Source organism: Amphiprion ocellaris, chromosome 5 (genome assembly GCF_022539595.1).
Source record: "Amphiprion ocellaris isolate individual 3 ecotype Okinawa chromosome 5, ASM2253959v1, whole genome shotgun sequence".
NCBI lineage: Eukaryota > Metazoa > Chordata > Actinopteri > Pomacentridae > Amphiprion > Amphiprion ocellaris.
This window is the reverse complement of record NC_072770.1, coordinates 26120751-26141712: the sequence shown is the minus strand read 5'-3', so window position 1 is coordinate 26141712 and position 20962 is coordinate 26120751. Positions and strand designations below refer to the sequence as shown.

The 20962-nt window shown below is 37.4% G+C and overlaps 1 protein-coding gene and 1 long non-coding RNA gene across 2 annotated transcripts in view; both read right to left on the bottom strand.

Annotated features, from left to right (window-relative positions):
• LOC129348949 (uncharacterized) overlaps positions 1–7930 on the bottom strand; it is a 145101-nt gene extending 137171 nt beyond the window's left edge. The window contains exons 1-2 of the long non-coding RNA XR_008601724.1: positions 7794–7930; positions 7008–7165 (exon numbers count right to left, since the gene is read on the bottom strand). This is a non-coding gene — a long non-coding RNA (uncharacterized LOC129348949). The remainder of the gene's footprint in view (positions 1–7007; positions 7166–7793) is intronic.
• A 2833-nt stretch (positions 7931–10763) lies between these two features.
• On the bottom strand, positions 10764–20962 carry LOC111566639 (ras-related protein rab7-like). The gene is made up of 6 exons (XM_023267343.3): positions 20614–20962; positions 15918–15980; positions 14054–14180; positions 13681–13899; positions 12310–12438; positions 10764–12171 (listed from the first exon to the last, which is right to left on the bottom strand). The coding sequence occupies exons 2-6, from the start codon at positions 15968–15970 to the stop codon at positions 12076–12078; spliced, it is 624 nt and encodes a 207-aa protein (XP_023123111.1). The 5' UTR covers positions 15971–15980; positions 20614–20962; the 3' UTR covers positions 10764–12075.

Genomic DNA, 20962 nt, shown 5'->3' with positions numbered 1-20962 from the left:
TTTTTGTCACATTTTGGACGACATACTAAACTATGACATTTTTGTCACATTTTGGACGACATACCAAACTATGACATTTTTAGAGCGACATGCTAAAATATGACATTTTTGTGATATTTTGGACGACATACTAAACTATGAGGTTTTTGTGACACTTTGGATGACATACTAACTGATGAAGTTTTTGTGATATTTTGGACGACATACTAAACTATGACCTTTTTTTTCACATTTCGGACGACACACTAAACTATGATGTTTTTGTAACATTTTGGACGACTTACTAAACTATAGGAAACCAGCGTTTGTCCTATTTTTGTGTTGCTCCTCCTCCTACCCTATATAGCTGGGTCGTAATGTTTTTTGAGCAACACACCATACTATGACGTTTTTACAATGATGGTTCTATTATGAAGCCAGTTTGACATGTTCAGGTGTTCTTTGTGTGAAAACTCAGAGATTTCAGGTATCAGAAGGTGGTTTTCAACTTTCTTTGTTAACTTTCTGCCTCAACTTTAAACTAAATTTCCTTCACTAACCCAGCCCTCTGGACTTCCAGTAAGCTGTGTTCCTATTGGCTGTCCAGGTGGCTGCTTGGTGTTATCAGGAACACCTGAGCAGCTCAGTGTCTTCCTGCTTTATTTAGCTGCAGACAAACATTTCCTCTGCTTCTGTTCACCAATGAACCGGGTTTGGTTCCGTTGCTTCAGTTTGTTCTTTAGGCGTTGGCTCGCAGCTTCCAGCAGTAAAATCATCTTTAATGTGTTTCTTGGTGTGTTTTAGGGCTTTGTACTGGATAGTTGTCTTGGTAAATGAGGTTCTTTAGCCACAGTTAGCACATGGTGCTGATGTGTGCAGTGATTAGTGGATTTGGTGCAGCTGAGTTGTGTCTTTATCTTGGCTGTAGTGAGTCTTTAGAGATTTTTGGTCAGACACATTCTGTATTCTTGTTTGAGAACCAACGTTGGTTGTCCAGAAGGTAAGAGTTCCTGTCCTGATTCTCTGTTCTCAGAGGTTCTCTGTTAGGCTGCAGGAGACTTTAGCGTTTGGGTTGTGCCAGTTTGGTTTTTGTATGGTTTCATTTGGACGACTATCTTGAGGCCCCTCCATGTGGTTTAGTGAGGTTTTCTGTAACAGTTCTACAAAGCAACCTGCAGCAGAAGAGACTTTGAGAGTTTTTAGAAAGTTCTGGAGACCAGACTTTAGAGCAGCAGAAACATTTGTCAGCAGTTTGAGCAGGAGAAGGTGAGCTTCAGAGTAGAAATGAGACAGAAACCTTCTTGACCCGTGTGGTGAGGTCCTGTACCAAGAGTTAGAGCAGGTTGTGAAGAGTCTGTAGTTCTTTGGTCTGAAAGCACAAGAAGAGTCGACTCATTAAAGGAGAAAACAGGAGATATTGTTGGTTCTTCTGTTGCTCTGCAGTTTCCTTAGACTGAATATCAAGTTTATATTTTAAATGATTTACCATGTGAACCCAAGAAGACTTCAATAAACTCCCTCCATCCCCTGGACACAACATATTTTATTACCATGTTAAATCTTTTTTTGTTTGTTTGTTTTTGAGTTTTAATCATAATTTTAGCATAGTTTTTTCTCTTTGCTTGTTTAGTTTTGTAGTCTGTGTGAAAGGTGCTAAACAAATAAAGTTGAATTGATAAACTGAATAATTGACTAACTCATGATTGTGACAACAGAAGTATTTTCATTGTGATTTAAAGGTTTGTTTCATTTTTAAGGTTGGGGTTAAAATCTTGACAAAAAAGATTGAAGAAATAAACTACAGTAAAAAAGCAATTAAATCAAAGGAAAAAAACCATTTAATATAATAAAACTTTAAAAAAGAAAATTAAACATTAAATACAATTAAATTATATTAGACAAAATATTTAATTAGATAATTAAATGGAAGATACAAAGCATGTAATTATCAAATTAAACAAATTTTTTTAAACAAAAATATTAAACATTAAAGATGAAATATTTTAGATAATTAAATATTTAAAAAATACAATTAAACAAGAATATTACACATTTAGAAAAATACAAAACATTTAATTAGACTATTAAACCTTTAAAAGTAAAAACATTTAGTTAAAAAATTAAATGTTTAATTAGAAAATTAAATCTTCAAGACAATAAAACTTTAAATAGGAATTAAACAGAAAATACAATGAAGCATTAAAGAAAATTAAACACTAAAAGGTGGTAAAACATTTAAAAAGAAAAACCTGAACAAAGATTTAATCGAAAAATTAAACATTGGGAAAGAAAAGGAAATTTTTCAAACAAGACGATAAAACATTTGAAAAAACAACAAACATTAAAAAGACAAAACATTTGGAAATCAAATCAAACATTAGAAAAGAAAGGCGAGAAAAGAGCAAAACTAAATATTTAAGAAGAATCAAACTAAAGACAAAACATTTGAAAAGACACCAGTTAAACTTTAGAAGATCAAATTAAACAGAAGAAACAATAAAATGATCAAAAGAGCAAAAACAGATAAAAGTCTTAGTGTTTTCTAGTCTGAAATGAAAACATCAAGTTGTTTCTTCAAACATTTCCTCTTTCTATGTTCTTGGTTTGATTGTGGACAGATTTGCTAAGAACTCATTTCAGAAAACTGATTTCCAGATAAAGTCTACTAAAGGTTGAAGGCATTTATCAAACTAATGTTACCTTCTGATCTCCACAAACTTTACTGTTCAGTGAAGAGAATCAAAGTTTGTTAAGGATTTCTAAAAAACCCACAGGTGAAGGTCTGAGAAGAACTCGGATGGATGGTCTAAATGTGAAATCAAGACTCATGGTCACAAGTTTTAAGGCTTCTGTTAACCAGAAAGTTCAAACTAACAGAGAAGTACTGAGAAACTTTTAAAACTTCAGCCCTCAGACTGTCTGAAGGTTCAAACTAACAGAGAACTACTCAAGAACTTAGAAGATATCAGTCCTTGGACTGTCTGAAAGTTCAATCTAACAGAGAACTACTGTGGGACTTAGAAAATTTCAGCCCTCAGACTGTGTGAAAGCTCAGGTCCTGAGGACTTGGGAGGTCTGGAGGCTTGGAAAGTCTTGGAACTGAGGGTTCAACCCTCCAGCACAAAGGCTGAAGTCCAACCTCCTGAGAGAAACGGTCGAGTCGAGACTCGAGTTCAAAAAAAAACTCGAAAATGGCAAAAAATAGATGATAAATGCGCAAAAAAAAGAAGAATTAGTATCTGAGCGAATAGCTCAGGAGGATAAGAGATGGACTACCAAGTGGAAGGTCGCAGGTTCAAGACCCGCCACTGGCAGTTTTCTTTGTTTGTCTTTGTGAGGATTTTGATAAAACTTAAGAAGTGTCTGGTCTTGAACCAGCGACCTGCAGCTCCATAGGCAAATCCTTAACTCACTGAGCTACAGATCAGATAAAAAGAAATAAATTCGTCGTCCCTTTGGCATCGTAGTTTCCGAAGTGACCACATGGGTGGAGCCAAGGCGGAGTCTGGGTGGAGTCAGGGCGGAGAGTAGGCGGGGAGGTGGGGGGGAGTAGAGGGGGGGATACCGCCACCCACCTCCCCGCCTACTCTCCGCCCTGACTCCACCCAGACTCCCCCACCACCCACCACACCTTCCCCCGCTCAACCAGTTCTTCGAGTCTCCACGAGTTCTTCGAGTCTCCACGGGTTTTCCCGAGTTTCTGGAGTTTCCACGAGGTCGGAGGCAGAACAAGCTGTCATGAAGAGGTGTTGAAGTCGGCCAGGATGGACTGACTTTTTACAGCGACTAGAAGGAAGACGACTAGAAGAGCAGGTCTTTAACCACCATCCATAAAATCCATGGAGTCGGCTCCAGAGAAATGAAAGAAGGTCAACTTTTATCAACCTCCATCCAGATGTTCAACTTGATATCTTTACTTTGGCATTTTTAGCACCACAAACCTTTAGTGTCACACTTTATCATCATTTATTAGGACTTTAATGGAATCCACCAGCAGATTTAGTTTTTGTTGACAAACTTTATTCTTGTCATCGTGGGACTGCAGTATTTAAAACTGTTCCTTCTATTTCACCTCATGTTTATTAGTTTTAGTGAAGAAAGTTATTTTAGTTGTCGATTAGTCTCTTAAAAACCAAATAATAAATTGGATTAGTCAAGAGGTTTAAATTTCTTACTTTGTCATATTTTAAATATGACAAAAAATATAAAAATAAAGTGTCTTGAGACAATTTGACCTGTAATTGGGGTCATATAAATAAAAATGAATTCAAATTGTATGTATCTTGTAATGTTGGAGTAATTCAGCCATATATGTTGGAAAACACATTCTCTTTGTCCATTAATCTGTTGATTGTTTTCTCCACTAATTCATTTCTTGTTTTGGTTTATAAAATGTCAAACCCAAATATATTCAGTTTACTGTCATAAAACCCAAGAAGATTTACATTCATGATGCAGGAATCAGGCAGTTTTTCACTTTTTATCTAAGTTTAGTCAGAAAGATAGTTGATAATGTGTGAATTGTTGCAGCTTGTGAGCCGTAAAAGTTTTAATCTTTGGGGCCGAGTGTCAAAAAACATTTAGAAACCAACATCAACAAAACACTCAACAGATTTGAACATCATTAAAGGGAAATCCAACTTTTGCATGACAATGTCTAATTAAAGGACATTTATTTCCAACGTAAATGTGTGATATTCATCCTCTGGAGCTTTCTCTTCACATTGTCTTCCACCTGGACTGGTTTGGTTGGGAGCATGTGCAACAAACATTTGAAAAACTGCACTTTAACATCAATGAATGACACTGAAGTTTAATCTCTACATAAATGAGAGTGAGTCTGGATGTGCTGCTCTGTCATTAACTCCTAAGTTTAGGGAAAGTTAAAACAAAAGAGGACAGTTCAGAGAAGACTTGAGAATGAGCTTATTCTGAACAAACATCTCAGACTTTCTGAGCTTCAGCACCTCTAGCAAGATATTTTAACAACAAGCAACTCAAGAGATCCAGAAATTGGAGAGAGTTAGCTTTAGCTGAGCCAAAGAACATGTGGGACGCTAACTTAGCAAACATTTCAGACTTTTCTCTGTGAATTCTGAGAAACAATTTCCTATTTAATGACAGCACTAAACATCTTAACTCAGTCTCATTAAAACAGACTCTAATTCAGTGTCATCCATCCATATTAAAGTGCAGTTACCCAAAATGTTTGTTGCATGAGCTCCAACAAAACCTGTCCAGGTAGAAGGCCACTTTGACAAACAGGAAGTGGATGATTCCAAGCAGATTTATAGAAGGGGGAACCGGACTATACTAAGTGTGGTCGAGTATAGAGGGGTGTTTTGTGGGCTTTTTAAGGCTGATAATGATTATTAGTGAGACATTTGGAGGAGATATTCATTTGAAGTAAATGAAAGTATTTAAAATCTTGGAGTTAAACTTAGAAGAGCACAAACTCTAACAGAAAACTTTGTTGATACGTTTTTGTTTTGTTTACAGATGTTAAGTTAAAGGAGTTTTATTTGTGACGTATAACCAATCAAATCACTCCAGAAGACAGAGCGACCACAGGTAGATTAAGGTTCAGAGCCAAAGTAGCGCCATTTTTAAATGTATTTATTACCAGAAATCAGTAAAAAATACAATACTGATAATCAGTAAATCAGTCAGCCCACAATTACTACAATTCTACAATGTATGTCTCTTTCCTTTGACTTGTTATTTGTACAATATACAATGTATACGATGGCGTTTTTTCATAGCAAAGGCTATACTATGATGTTTTCTAAGAGACTTACCTTGCTACTATTTGTTCTGGGCCTGGGATGCTGCATTCCTCCTCTGTTGTTTTCTGGATTGTACTCAGCTGCATGCCTTCGTCCACCAGGCCTCCGTTGACTCGTCCCGCCTGCCGTCTCTGGAGCTGAAGCTGGATTGGAACAGACCAAAGTACAGTCCAATCACGATGCCAGCTGCCTCTCAAAAGGCTCCTTCATCTGGCAGGTGGCAGCACTTCTTCTGAGGGGAAGCTGAGCTGGCCCGGCAGAACTTTGGAGATGTGTTCCAGTGGTTGGTGGATGTGTAGGGAGATAGGGACCTTTGAATTATTCAGAAAGGAAAACAAGAAACCCATTGGCAGTTTTAGTTTAGGGTGCTACTGCGGTGTGTTTTTGGGTTTTAAGAGGTGAACAGGAAGAGTTGTTTTTCATACTGATGATCTTTTACTTTGTTCCTGGTTGGAATGCCCATCAATGTCAACAGGAAGTGCACTTTTATCTCTGTTTATTTATTTTTATTTTACTAACACCTATTTGCTTTTAACCCCCTCACATGTTGTGTTGTTGTAAACTTACTCTTTCAAATAAATACTCGTCTAACCCTCTGGAAACCAGCGTTTGGACTGTTTTTGTGTTGCTCCTCACCTACTGACAGCTGTGGACTAAAGGCTATACTGTGACCTTTTTAGAGCGACATGCTATACTATGACGTTTGTTGGGCAACACGCTATACTATAGGCTTTTTTAATTGACATATTACTGTGATGTTTTTTATGTTTTAGTTTTTTTGTTTTTTTTAGCAACATATAAGGATTCGAACAGTTTTAAAAGTTACTATACTTTTACTTGTGCAATGAAATTATTATTCTATGGCATTTTTTAGATGACATATTATACTCTGATGTTTTCTTGAATTACATACTATTTTGACAATATACTGCACTATGACATTTTTTGAACCACATATCATACATGACAATTTTAGGCAACATCCTATCATTTTGCGCTTTTTGAACCACATAATCTATGGTTTTTTTTGTTTTGCCGACATGCTATACTATGAACTACAGGCCATACTATGTTATTCTTGAAAAGTACACCATAGTTTGACATTTTCTGAACTACATCCTATACTATGGCGTTATACACAGAGTGCTTTGGTTACATATTGATTTATAATCTAGATTTTTTTCTGTTTTGTTTTTTGACGGGATTACCACAGACCTGACTGTGAACACCGTCGACACCCACCTCAGGGAGACGCTGCCTAAGATCTCAAGGCTGCTTGGTCGTGGTCTTTCTGGCACGTACTCTTCCAAGATGAGCCGGGAAGTTTAACACTGATGGAATGACACAGGTCTAAGCCGACAAACTTCCAGTTCCTCCTCAACCCATAGTCTCTGGGAAACCTACATGGAGTAAGAAAAGTAGACAGAGAAGTAATTAAGTCTGTACACAACATATTAAAAAGAAATCATGCTAATAAATTAAGTACAAAGAACCAAATTCGCCAATATACTGGAGACCAGAGCTATTTAATCTGATAAGTATAACCTCGTTTAGTAACATTTCAATTATTTGAGAGCAGTCCTAAAGAACTGCCTGTAATCCCAATCATAAAATGGGTTTGGAGGAAGAACATAGATGGTAATCTGGATATGCATGAGTTAGGCTTTATAACTACTATTGGTAGTATTGGTGGTAGTAATAGCAATGTGACTACTACTAGTAGTAGTGGTAGTACACTCTACTGCTGCTGATACTGGCACTGCTACTACAACTTGTAATACTATTACAAATGCTGATACTGCTTCTACGACTCTAACAGCTATTTATACTACTACTGCTGCTTGTACATTTAGTATTACTACTACTGCTTGTACAACTATACTACAGCTACTATTAATCGTCTGGTATTTGGTTGTCAAGCTGCTAGCTCGCCTTAGTGTTTTGCTAGTGGCTAACTAGTTAGCTCTCATAGACTGGAAGCTCTCAACAAGATTTCATAATGAAAAAAGAGCCAAAAACTATTCTTACCTATGAAAAGTCATTCCAAGTTTCCTTGTCTCAATCGTACGACGCAGTGTGTAACTGTATGCAGCACAGTGAGCCGGCATACTTGTTGTTTCCGTTTTCACGCCGTCTACATCAATGGAATGCACTGAAACTTTCCCCCACTAGCTTAGCCTCGCAGTAGCATGCAGCTCAAAGGGGCGTGTCCAATCTACTCATTCATATCTATGAGAACAACGATGGCTGCACATAAGGACGTCTGACATTGATTAGCTGCGTAAATACCATTATATACAGTCTATGGTAAATACGTATGTGAATCGCATCATTGGCTGCAGCAGCCAGTCACCGGTCACTCACTGACTCACACTGAAAAATAGCACAGAATGAATTGTTACGTGTTTATTTTATTTACAATTTAGGTTGGATTTTTTTTGTGCGCAGCGCAGATTTTCTGTGCGCGGAGACCGTGTCAGCAGTGCGCAATTGCGCACGCGCGCAGCTTAGAGGGAACAGTGGTGTCGAGGAGACGAGAGGCAGGTTCTGATGAGGGAAAAGACAGTTCACCCATTAAGTCCCATAACACAATACCCCAAATAAATAATTAACAATACCCGACCAAAATGACTGCACATACTGCTGACAAACAACATAGAAAACTGTGCCTATAGTCAGATGACAACTTATTTAAATACAGCAACTTCCAATAAAAGAATACTCAGCTGCCTGTTGCAATATTTTATATTTTAGTAGGCAGGCTAATTTAATGATTGAGGAGATGAAGTTGTCTAAGTAATTATGGAGAAACATTTATACACAGAGATATGTCACTGCTGCAAATATTTTGGTGTGAACAGAAAAGTCTCCATAATAAAACACTTCATATGACAGAATAATATTTTGACTTAAATACAGAGATCAGACCTCCTGTGTTGTTGGTCAACTACACATTATTTCCGAAGGTTCACTTTGGAATGACAGGTAATTGATCCAGGGCTAACGTATTATTATTATTATGACTTTTGAAAGAGCAACAAAGAACAAGCAAACTTTAAATCTGATGATATTCACAAAACATTTGTAAATACAACCTCAGAGGCCAGGCCAAACACTGTGCACAGCTGTAAAGATGAGAAATATAACAGCAAGAATATAACATTAACTATTAAACAGCAGATATTTTTTATCCGTAGAGCTCATAGCTAATTTGTGTGCATGTTATTAAAACTTTAATGGAAGGAAAGGCAGAATAATTCCTGTTTTTGTTTTTTACAAATCTACCACAAGTAACAACCTCACTTTAGACAAAGATGTGCATATGACTTTAATCAAGTTCAGCATTTTATCTCTCTGCTAGTCTTTCCTGTAGTCACATTCTTATGTACTGACCCATTAAGGGTGCTGAAATTATGGTTATTATTAATAATAGCAATAATAAGTGTATGGCTTGGTGGTGTGACTGCTATTTTATACTATCTTTTTGGGACTCTGAGGATTCATTCTATGATCAGAGACTTACTACACGTCATTTTGTGATTTTTTCCGACCAGTTACCTTAATATGTGACTGTTTGGACACATACACATACAATGCAGAGATTTCTCTGTCGTTACCATAATAACGAACGCTTTATATAGAAAATATATGAACAAATAAAAAAATAAAAATGACAAGAGCAACACTTTTTTATTTCAAGTATAAGGTTGTCTCTTCTGAATTTCTGGAAATATGAATAATACAAAGGAAGCTTTTTGAGGGGCTGCTGCAAGTTCTTGTTCTCACTAATGTTTCTGGGGGTTCATTCATGATTATTCACATATTAAACATCTATTTATTTTTAATATTCTGATATTTTTGCATCAGCTTACTTCAAATCTTACTGTTTTGGACACACACAATTCAAATTAAAGGAAGCTTTTAAAAATCACTTGAAATACAACATAAGCGTATAATTCGGGAAACATGAATGGACACATTTTGTTGGGATATTTGGTGCTGGTTATCAAGGAATTTCTGTGGGTGAAGTTGTGATGGCAGAATTTATTCAAACTGATTCAAATTGATGAAATCAGGAAAAGTCTGTTGAGAGGAAAATGGAGTAATGACCTAAATATTCCTGAAACCCTGGGAACAACAGCATTATAAGTGCCTCTTTCAATTAAAATATAAGAAGCATTTTTTAAAGAAAGCATAGGTATCACATACACTGGAACATGGAGGTTGAACTCTGTCAGCTTTAAGACATTTTTACATTTTTGACACTTTTAATTTGTCCCGGCATCAAAAGCACTAGTGAAGCTAAAAACAATAATTCTGTTCCTTTAAGTGTCTAAATAAAGCCTTGCATTGAGTCAGCATCCCAGCACCCAGAGCTCTGGAGATGGCTCACCCAAATGGAATGCAGTGTCCATTAATTATCGGTTACACCTGTACACCTTCTTGCTCTGTTTGGAGTGACTGAGCAGGTACAGGTTCATGGATATCTGACAGTAAGTAAAGCCCAGGCGTAAATATAGAATTAATGTTGAATTCCATGTGGCTGTTGTGCTTTTAGAGTCCCAGTATTGCTCATGCTGCTCACTCCTACACTGTTGCAACAGGATGTACTGATCTGCTCTTCAAAGCCGTACAAACCCACGGCTTTGCAGTTATTCTGAGAGATTTGCCTTCGTTTGACACCAGAGATAGGTGGACCTAGCTATGCCTTAATATACTGCTCACTACAGCGCAAACTAAGCATTAAATGTGGAATAAGGGAGTTTAATCACAGTCTAAGTCTCTCATTAATGGGGGCAAAACAACTGGATGGTCAGGGAGTTTCTGCAGAGCAACTCATATTCACACAAGACAGTCCTGAGGAGAGGTGAGATCAGCCGCCGCAGCTCAGCATCACACAGCTTCTACGTTTCAAAACGAACCAGTGTCAAGAAAGAGAATTTGTTTATCAAGCAAGTAAGGTGGTGTCTGGAAATAAGACAAATAATGCCACACAGATATATTCAAGAGTTTTATTATTTGACGTCCAAATTTTCTTTGACAATATCATTGGCATTGCAGTAATTTTTTCTGTAAGGAGGAGGCGTAATACCAGGGCAAATAGTTGAATATTTTCTTTAAATGGAGGGAGAGAACATCCATTTTAGTTCAATCCATTTCACCTTTACCATGTATACACCGTAATACACAATCCGTTAAAAATATTAAGTACTTAGCCAACCTGAGCTACAAGCAGATAGATAGAACAGCAATAACAAAGACATGACAGAAGACAGGTGTACGCTGTGTGGGTGATGCATATTGTAATTCCATAGCACTGAAAGATGTCTGATGAAGGACATAACACATACAGCAGTAATAGTAGCAGTACAAGTAATGTTACGTAAAAGGCAAATAGTAATATATCAAGGAGTTGATCCATTTTTAAACTGCGACTGTCTGCTCAGCTTTTAGAGTCTACCTAGTAACATTTCTTCTGCAGTGTGAGGCAGTTACAAACGCTTTAACACACCATCTTTGAAGGGAAAAGGCAATACAATCACCAGTGTTCAACAGATTCTCAGGAGATATCTGATGGGGGAAACAAGTGAGGAGGCATAATTTGAAGTTTACCGAAAGGCGTGTTAGCAGACGTTGCCCAGAATCAGTCATCCCTCTATAACATTTAAAGGCAAAAACATAAAAAGAAAGTGCAAAAAAAACAAGTATGTGTTTCAGATTGGCTTGAGAAATAACATCAGTCAATTATATTATACATATGCATATATATAGTTTAACTAGATTATTTCTTGACAGATAGGCAAAAGAAAGCAAACAGAAAAGAGAGAGAATAAGATAGTTGGGATGCTGACATTAGACAACATCGTGTCACATTACAGAGCATCAGCCGGTCCTTCTTGAGATCCCAACTGTTCTCTTTGAACGTGGCTCCATCGTGACCCCTCAGTGTGAGGGTCAGGGGCCACAGTTGGACAAACTGGTGGGCAGGACAGGAGATCACTCACTATCAAGTCAGGGACTGTGTGGCCAGAAGGGGTGTCATTCTTCTCTCGTGTGATCTTTGGGCACTGGATTTGTCAGCGTATTTCACGAGAGTATGCTAGTGTATTAAACTGTGTGCTAGGTGGGGGGAAGGGGGGATACATCCATGTGCAGCAGACTGTGTGAGGGGTCATGTTGATGGAATGAATAATGGCGTGAAGGAGGAAGACCAGTAGGGAAGTCCTTTCCCTGGGAGCGAGGTGGAGGTGATGTAACAGGTGACAGGGTGTTCCAGAAAGCCAAGAGAGAAGATGGTCCAAGTTGTCCCTTAGCAGCTGCAGCTTTCTGCTGACGGTTTAGCTCTGTCATTCCTATCCAGCTTTATGGGCTCTGGGAATTCATTATACAACTCCACCTCTGTCTCCTGTGAGGCATCAAGAGAGAACAGCCAGTGTTGAGTGTGGAGAATTTTAACAATTCAACTGTCATCGCTGTGCAAACAAAGCAACAGGATATTGAAAGACATCACGTTTTTGTCATTTTAAAAGCAACTGTTACTCACCTGTTTGAGGGCGTTTCGTGCAATTGTCTGGAATGCCTGTTCTACGTTTATGGCTTCTTTGGCGCTGGTCTCAAAGTAGGGGATGTTGTTCTTACTCTGACACCAAGCCTGAGCCCTTTTGGTGGTCACCTGTGAGCATAATGATAAAGAGATCCTTCAGCAATGATTAAGTGAAACGTGGAAGAAAATAACCTCTTAATGAAGTCATGAATGGCAAGCTTAATTTTATTTTACTTTGAGTAAATTGGATTAAAACTATCATGAACAATAAAAAAAATAAATAAATCATTCAACATAGTACAAAAACCTCAATGTACTTTACTGGCTCATGAAGACAATTCGGATGCAGAGTATTAGTATTTGAGATGCATACCACAACTTGGCAAGATAAAGTATTTGAACCCTTTGGAATTAGCTGGCTTCTGGGTTCATTGGTCATATGATGTAATTAGATGTTTAAGTCACAAGTACAGATAAATACAACATACTCATAACATACAAACGATAATAAGCTTTTGTATCTGTGTTTAACATAACAATTAAATTTAACTCCCAGTGCTGAGGTTAAAAGTAAACTTGGATTTTTGACTCCTGATTGTTAAAGTCATTAGCCCAGGGGAAATTTACTGTAAATGTTTGACTTAGATGATGATCTGGTTATAATTTCTACATAAATGCAGGCAATCGTAAAGGATTCACTTGTGTGTCTGGCCACTGTGTAACTGCATTATGTCTGTTTTGACTCTGGACAAGGATTTTTGTTGTACATGATGAACCTTTATCTGACTCACACTGCCTGTCTGTATCTCTATTGTAACTATAAAACAAAAGTGAAATGCCATCTAAAAAGACAGAATGTTCTTAAAAAGCAGAAAAGTTGCCAAGAACATACTTAAATGCAGGCAGGGGTGTGTTTCACTCTTTCTTCTATGGGGTTATGTTGATTTGCTCCTGATCAGGTCAGTCATAATATGCTATTTTTAAGCCATATTCAGATGGTGAGCAACAAACATTCACATTTTCTATTCCACATAAGTCATGAACTTTGCTGGCCACAGAAATGCCTCTGCTCAGATAAAGTGACTCTTGTAATTTCACCAAGTGTTCTGCTTTTCCTTACACAGCAGATTAATCCCACTAACACTTGTTGTGATCATGATGTAAATGTAAGTGTTTGAGGACTGAGTCTTTGTTGCTTCTGTACAGGAGCCAAAAAGTAGCACAACAGTAGCAGTCATGGTGTGCTCAGTGTATGTATGCATGCATGCTGGAAAACGATCCAAATCACATCTACCGGAGACAGTCTGGCCATTGGACCTGGACCTCTGTATTCCAGGAATCTGACATTTAGCATTACCCACTCATACCAACCTGTCTGTTCTCCAAGTCAATCTTGTTGCCCAGCACCACAAAGGGGAAGTTCTCAGGATCTCGAGGGCTGGCCTGAATCAGAAACTCATCCCTCCAGCTGTCGAGTGTCTTGAAGGTGTTAGGCGCAGTCACATCAAACACCAGCACACAGCAGTCTGCTCCACGGTAGAACGCAACACCCAAAGACTGGAACCTCTCCTGGCCAGCTGTGTCCCAGATCTAAACAACCAAAGAGGAAAAACATTTAGTCTTCTGATGACGCACTAATGATCTGGAAAAAAAATTCAATAACAATGCGCTTTGAATGCTATAGCAATTTACAGTTTCATTCCTCCTCACAAGATAATCGTCTTCAAGTTGTAACATTCCACACCTGCATTGTAACAAGCCGGTCGTCCACCATCACCTCCTTGGTCAGGAAATCTGCTCCTATTGTAGCTTTGTACTGGTTACTAAACTTCTTGTTCACATACTGGTTCATTAGGGAAGTCTTTCCAACGCTGAGAAGAGGAGACAACAAACATGAGAAAAGTAGCTGCACAACAAGACAAGCAATTAGTGTGAAATATGCAGTAACTAAATTACGTACATTCACTTGGAGTTGGGAAAAAAAAAAAAAATATATATATACATACATATATATATGCACACATATATATATACACACACATATACATACACATATACATATATATGTGTATATATATATATATATATATATATATATATATATATATATATATATACACATATATATGTATATGTGTATATATATATATATATATATATATATATATATATATATACACATATACATATATATGTGTATATATATATATATATATATATATATATATATATATACACACACATATACATACATATATATGTATATATGTATATGTGTGTGTGTGTGTGTGTGTGTGTGTGTGTGTGTGTGTATATATATACACACACACACACACACATACACACACATATATACACACACCATTTAAAGTTAATCTCTTTTATGAGCTTTGGGCATCTCGCTTTAGGTATCTCATTTCCAAAAAGCCCATTACAAATGTGCAACAAAATCACATTAAAGGCGAATTAAATCCTGACTGCCCAAACCACCTCTCACATCTGAGCACTTAAATAGGTTGCTGGTGGAGAAGTAGCCACTTCTAGGCTCATTACTCATGTGGTAATACCAACTGAAGTGACACTGAAGTTATGAGATTATCCATCTGTTATTCTTGTTGCATATAAAGTGACAAAATTCAGTCTGATTCATAATCAGTGCAGCCAAGTGATGACCTTTGTGGATGAGACAGCATCTATTTGTAAAAAATATTTTTGTTGTAACAAAACTGCAGACGTGTGGAAGTCCTTGAGACAAAGATTTTACCACCACACACAGTCACCTCTGACGTCCATCTTAGGAACATAGACAGATGCATACACCAGTGGCCTGACTAACGGAGAGGCTTGTAAGTTGTTAATTGTATTTATGTCTGCATTTTATCCACAAGAAGTAGAAGAATTGAATTCAGGTCTTTCCAACAGGTAATTTGACTCAGTGACTGTGCGGGGGCAGCCCTAGACCTTGGTTATTTCATTTTAAACTATACAGTGTCTTAGTATTCCCTTGTCCTAGGCTAAAAGGTTATATTTATAGTAAGAGAGATGCATTTTTGGACTTATTTATTTTGGACAGTTTTAAATGAATGCACAGTTAAGGTTTCCAGTACTACACAAAATAAATATGTATATAAACACTATCATATATCAGTAGAGGAAAAAAATTAAAACATGAGATTTTTCCAGTATCACTCAGCTTGCCATCACAATGTTTATTAAAAGCCTTTTTCAAAGATACTGAAACATCAAGTGCCCTTTAAATAGTCTTTCCATAATTGCTTATAATAACTATTTTTCATCAACATCACAGTGCCGAACTGAGCATGAAGATAATAGCAGTAATTAAATCTTATTGGGTCTGCAGACAAGAAGTGTAGATGAAAAACAGTAGGGTTGTGCTTGCAAGGAGCAGGAGGAGTATTGCCTCTGCCTGGAGACAGCTTATGGCACAATAATAACTCAACAAGGAAGTAACGCAATACAAAAGTAGACTGACTTCAAAATAAAAGTAATTCAGTTTTTTTCCCCCTAACAAACTATTTTTAGCACAGAAAAGCAACCCTGTTTTACCGGTTTAAACATGTAGATGGTAGATTTAAGATGTGACTCACCCAGAATCTCCCAGGATGATGACTTTCAAGAGCACTTTCTTCCTGGATGTCATTTTTCCACAGCTGCAGAACGACAAAAGGCAACAGAGTTCAGCCTTTTTAACCTCTTCATTCCAAGTCCGGACATGATCACTAATTTTCTTTTGTTCAGGGACAATAAAATCAATATCAAAGCCAATCTGTTTCTATGCAGATCGGCTTATTGGAAAACATTAGTCTGCAAATTTGTGTGTTGAGTTTTAGGGCCTTGGACCAATCAGGTTTGAATGCCATTCATCCAAGTCATGTGCTTCCTAAGCTGTTGGGCAAATCACGAGGAACACATCATTCTTTCTCATTCTCTCTCACACAACACAGGAAGTTACCTCTCCCTGTCCTTGCTGTCCAAATAACATAACACATTTACTTTTTCTGTTGATATGGCTGCCAATAAACCAACAACAGCACACGCTGCTCTCAGTACACTATCAAACATGATGATCAAGTATGACCAAAATTACAAATACAACAAATCTGTATTTAAAGCCATACTATCTGTCTAACTGTACATCATGTGCAATTTCTTTGAAACACTCTGAAACTCAACATACTGTATTCTTGCAAAGCATAATTTGCAAGAATGGGGCACAAATTGGGCATTTTTGGGTTCAAATATTGCCTCATTTTTGATTTACCCAATAAAACAATGCTTCCCATGGTTTCAGTATGTCAGTCAGATCGTATTTTACAAATTATTGCACACTGATGCACATAATTTCCTTCAATTCTCATCTAATTGAATTGAGCAAGATCTCTGATAGTGCCCACCACATGGATGACTGAACAAATTATGTAATATCTCCCTGTAACTACTGTAAATAATTAAGAAAACCTGGTAGAAAAATCTGGGTGTACTGTTAAAAAATTTTCATCTGTCATACCTTCAAACGATGCAGTATTAGATCAATCAGAATGCCCTTAAATTACAGGATTTAAATAAACTTTCCATGTGCTTCTGTCAGATTCCAGTCCATGGATAACTAGAATATACTACTGAGATAGTACCACACTGTCTGTTATTCTTCTATGCCCTCTACCCATGCAGGTGAGCTGTACTCCTTCACCAGCTTTCATTTTTGGCAAATTGCAATATATCCACTTCATTTTTCATGGGTGAAACTCATTATAAAACGTAGTGCAGGGCAGTAAAATATGTTCCAGTCTTGAAAGGTTATCTGTAAACCTTATCCATGCACAAATAGGATAGACAGAGTAAAATAAACTGTGATTTCATAAGAGGCTGCTCTATCTTTATTCACAACTTTGTCCTATCTGTGCTGCGTACACAGTTATCACATTGCTATTGACGAAAGTCTACTATAGGCTTGCAAACTGTCAGTTAGAATGGCTGTGGTAGCAGCTGGCTGATGGTAATATGTAGCGTGTATCCTAAAGATTGGAGATAATGATGGCTACTATATGCGATGGTGCATACTGAATACAGTATACAGACAAATATTAAATATACAAGTACAGCTTGACAAAAAACCTGACCACTTCCCATCAGAGCTCCAGTGATGAATCAATTAGTTGTCAACTAATAAATTACCCACCAATTATTCTGATTATCGAAAAATGTGTTTGACTAAATATTTGAGCAAGAGATTTAAGGATGTCTTCTTCGGCTTCCAGGAAACACTGCTAAAACATTTTTCCCTTGTTTTTCTTTTACATTTTATAGACCAAACAATTAATAGATTAATTAAGAAAATAACCGAAAGATTAATCGACAATGAAAAGACATACATGCTGATAAATTTGTCTGAACCGGTTTTGGTGTCACTCAGTTTGACAGCACAGAAAAGACTTTTAAAATAAACAAAACCCTGACACAAGATTTAAAAACTACAACTGTGATTCTAGGAATATACTGAGTAATCAGTTTTTCCTGCCTAGAGGAATATCTGGCACTTCCCAAAGGGGCTTAAGCCAAGAAAATTCCCTATGAGAACTGACAACAAAAATGTTTTTAACCAGTTTTGGTAACTGGAATTTCATTAACTTAAGCATAACAAATATACTTTTTTGTTGATCTATTAGTCTGAAATAACAGAAATATGTACAGATTTCTGGCAAATACCATGACACAAACTCATTGCCTTTACTGTACATCGACCCTTCATCCTTAGTGTTGGGAGTAGTCACAACCCCAAGACTCATTCTGGGGCAGGAAAAAACATGGTGATGACACCTAATATAAATGTAAATTTCTACAACTAACCCTCCATAAAACACAAACACGTCTGTTACCATGAGGAGCTGGAAAGGACACTTACATTCTTTCTGAAAGGAACGAGCACAACACTCCAGTCACAACTATACCGTGAAGCACAAAGTAGCTGACGAAAGTATGAACAACAACACCTGACTGAAGTCTAGGTGTGTTCAGACAACCATCACATGATGACAGAAGAAAATGAGATCAGATGTTTAACCTTTGACTAACCACAAAACATTGGACATAGATTTCTCAATTCTAAACTTGATCTCTGGCAAGAGGTTAAGTCTATAATGAAGTGACAGCCTAATTTTATTCTGTCATCAAAAAGGGACATTACCTTGCAAATCACACTGATACTAGTATCAGCACTTGAAATAAAAGGGAAAAAAATGTTTAGTAACTGCAGGTTTTTATAGCCAGTTTGTGAAGGGCTGCACCGAGTGCTGACATCAAATATTTGTGTAATATTTTTAAAAGTATTTATAAGTTTGATATATAACTGTTTAATAAACCCCTCAAAATTACAGAATAACTCACAGAAATGGTCATTATTGTGGCAACAGAAAAAGCTAAACATTTCTTTCATTCTTTGTTCACCACAACTCCACTAAACTGATTTGTCAAATTTGTTGTATTACCCAGATAATTTCAACGAGTCTTAATCTATGATCTATTGCCTGTGATGTTGTATCTGTCTGTTGTTCATGGTCAGTCTCAAATCTCCTTGTATTATTTAAGCAACAAAAGGGCAAATGTGTTACCAAAAATTTTGGGATAATTAAATTGCTACTAATTCCAGTTTTAATATTCATAACTCCTCCTTCATCACTGTGATAGCTAAGATTACATAACTTACTGTTTATGGATTCACAGAAATGTGTGTTAAAAACCATCAATCATTAAACTACAGTACATCACTGGCAAGTGCAACTAGAATTTACCTCTGATAAGGATTATGAATGCCCACCGACAGACACAAACAAACTTGAAACTAAATATAGATTTTGGAAGGCAGAGTTCAGATGTTTCTCAATGCTTGGTCCATCCTCCCACGTCATAAAGTTAGGCCACCCTCATGTTTCTTAGTTTACTAGTGCCCAGAATAAGAAGTCTAGTCAATACAACAATACATCTGAAATATAATAAATAATGCAGTAAGAAAGGTTTGACATTAGCAGTAGATTTCCATAAAAAAGGTTGCTTTAGTCACCCACTCAGTACTTCATTTTTTAACTGTCAGAAATTGCATTTTAGGACTGTATTAAATAGACAACCCTTTTTTGATAAAGATTTCTACTGATGCACTTAGATGCTGAACAACAAATAACACTCATACCTTCACTTCGTTGGAACATAGTAGAAGGTATACCGTGGAATGTAAAATGAGACGCAGCTGTGAAGCGAAGTTAAAAACATTTACAGGTGTCCGAACTACAACAAGCCTACATGAACAGCTACCAGTACAGAAAACCTATATTCAAATAATGTAATCAAACTCAAATTAACTTGTGAGATATGAGTTAACTGCAAATTATAGCTGATCTAGGCAGATATGCAGAGTCAAAGTACACTATCACATAATCTGACAGGAGGTTTATGCACTCTAGGGATAGTGGCAATAAATAATTTGAAAGAAAATCAGTCTTTATATTCCGCATAACATGTGACCTTTTACAACCAGAGAAAGCAAAAGGAAAGGATAAAACTTAGATGACAGTGTCAGGCAACATTTGCATTTGACAAATAAAATATGCAATCCTTTTGTGTTTGAATGGCAGCAAATGTCATAATAACTTAATCCTAAAAAGCTTGTTGGTACAAATCACTGAACCAAGTACATGTATGCTTAAAAAGACAAAGTGAACGACGTGTACTGGCATGACCTGTGAGTCACAATTGAAACAAAAACTAGTTAACACAGAAAACACATGACAAGTGCGGTCTGCCTGGCAACACAACAACACAGATATGTTAAATTTTTCACGCAATCTGCTGGCAGTTAAAAATGTGTAAATGTCGACATTCACCAGAGTTGAGACGTGGTAGCAAAGCATCCACCTTCGGCGTCTGATCAATAAACCATGCACACATTAGAAGTTTTAAGTTGAAATCCATCCTTCTCTGCATACATGAACGCCACTTACAAATGAAATTATATAGAGAAATCGATGTGCTCGCTGCCTACATTCAGCAGAGAGGAGGGGGCGTCTTTTTTCACACTGCTTTGCTCGACAGACCGGCCTCGACTCCCCGGTTCTCCTTCCCTGTTGGACCCAGAGGAGCCACGGGCTGGCCTTGTTTTTGCCAACCAGCTTCTCGAAAAACATTGCACCACCATTAGCTGTTACAGCGTCAGGGTTAATGGAACACCGAACGCATTGTTGAGTGAGCAAACATCACACACACGACTAGATTGTTGTCGTCTCAAAAACTTACTTGTAGCACGGCGGAGAGTTGACTTGTGGACCGTGTCGGAGCCGGCTGCGGCTAACTTGCTGTTATTGTTCACGACAGAGAGCGTCAACGGCTAACTAGGCGTTACGTTAGCTCGCTAGCTCGCTGGAGCTAAACTCGGTAGCTAGCGTTAATTTGGCAATGCCTCGTTTCAAATTCTTAGAAAAAAGTGCTCCCCTTTGCGTGAACACCAACAAAAACCGTGTCGTAAATTGACGAGGTATTTTATCTACAATTGCTGTGTAAATTTGGCACTTTGCTTGAAGGCTTGCTTGCTTGCCTGCCTCCCTGTCTGCCAGCTAACTACCTACTACCCCCAGCTTCTGTCTTC

What these genes read in the sequence shown, in the direction of transcription:
- LOC111566639 (XM_023267343.3), bottom strand. Translation starts at nt 15,970, where the DNA reads ATGACATCCAGGAAGAAAGTGCTCTTGAAAGTCATCATCCTGGGAGAT. An exon ending in ACCGGCTTGTTACAATGCAG is followed by an intron (nt 13,900 to 14,053) that starts GTGTGGAATGTT and finishes TTGGTTGTTTAG; the next exon opens with ATCTGGGACACAGCTGGCCA. An exon ending in TTGACTTGGAGAACAGACAG is followed by an intron (nt 12,439 to 13,680) that starts GTTGGTATGAGT and finishes TTATGCTCACAG; the next exon opens with GTGACCACCAAAAGGGCTCA.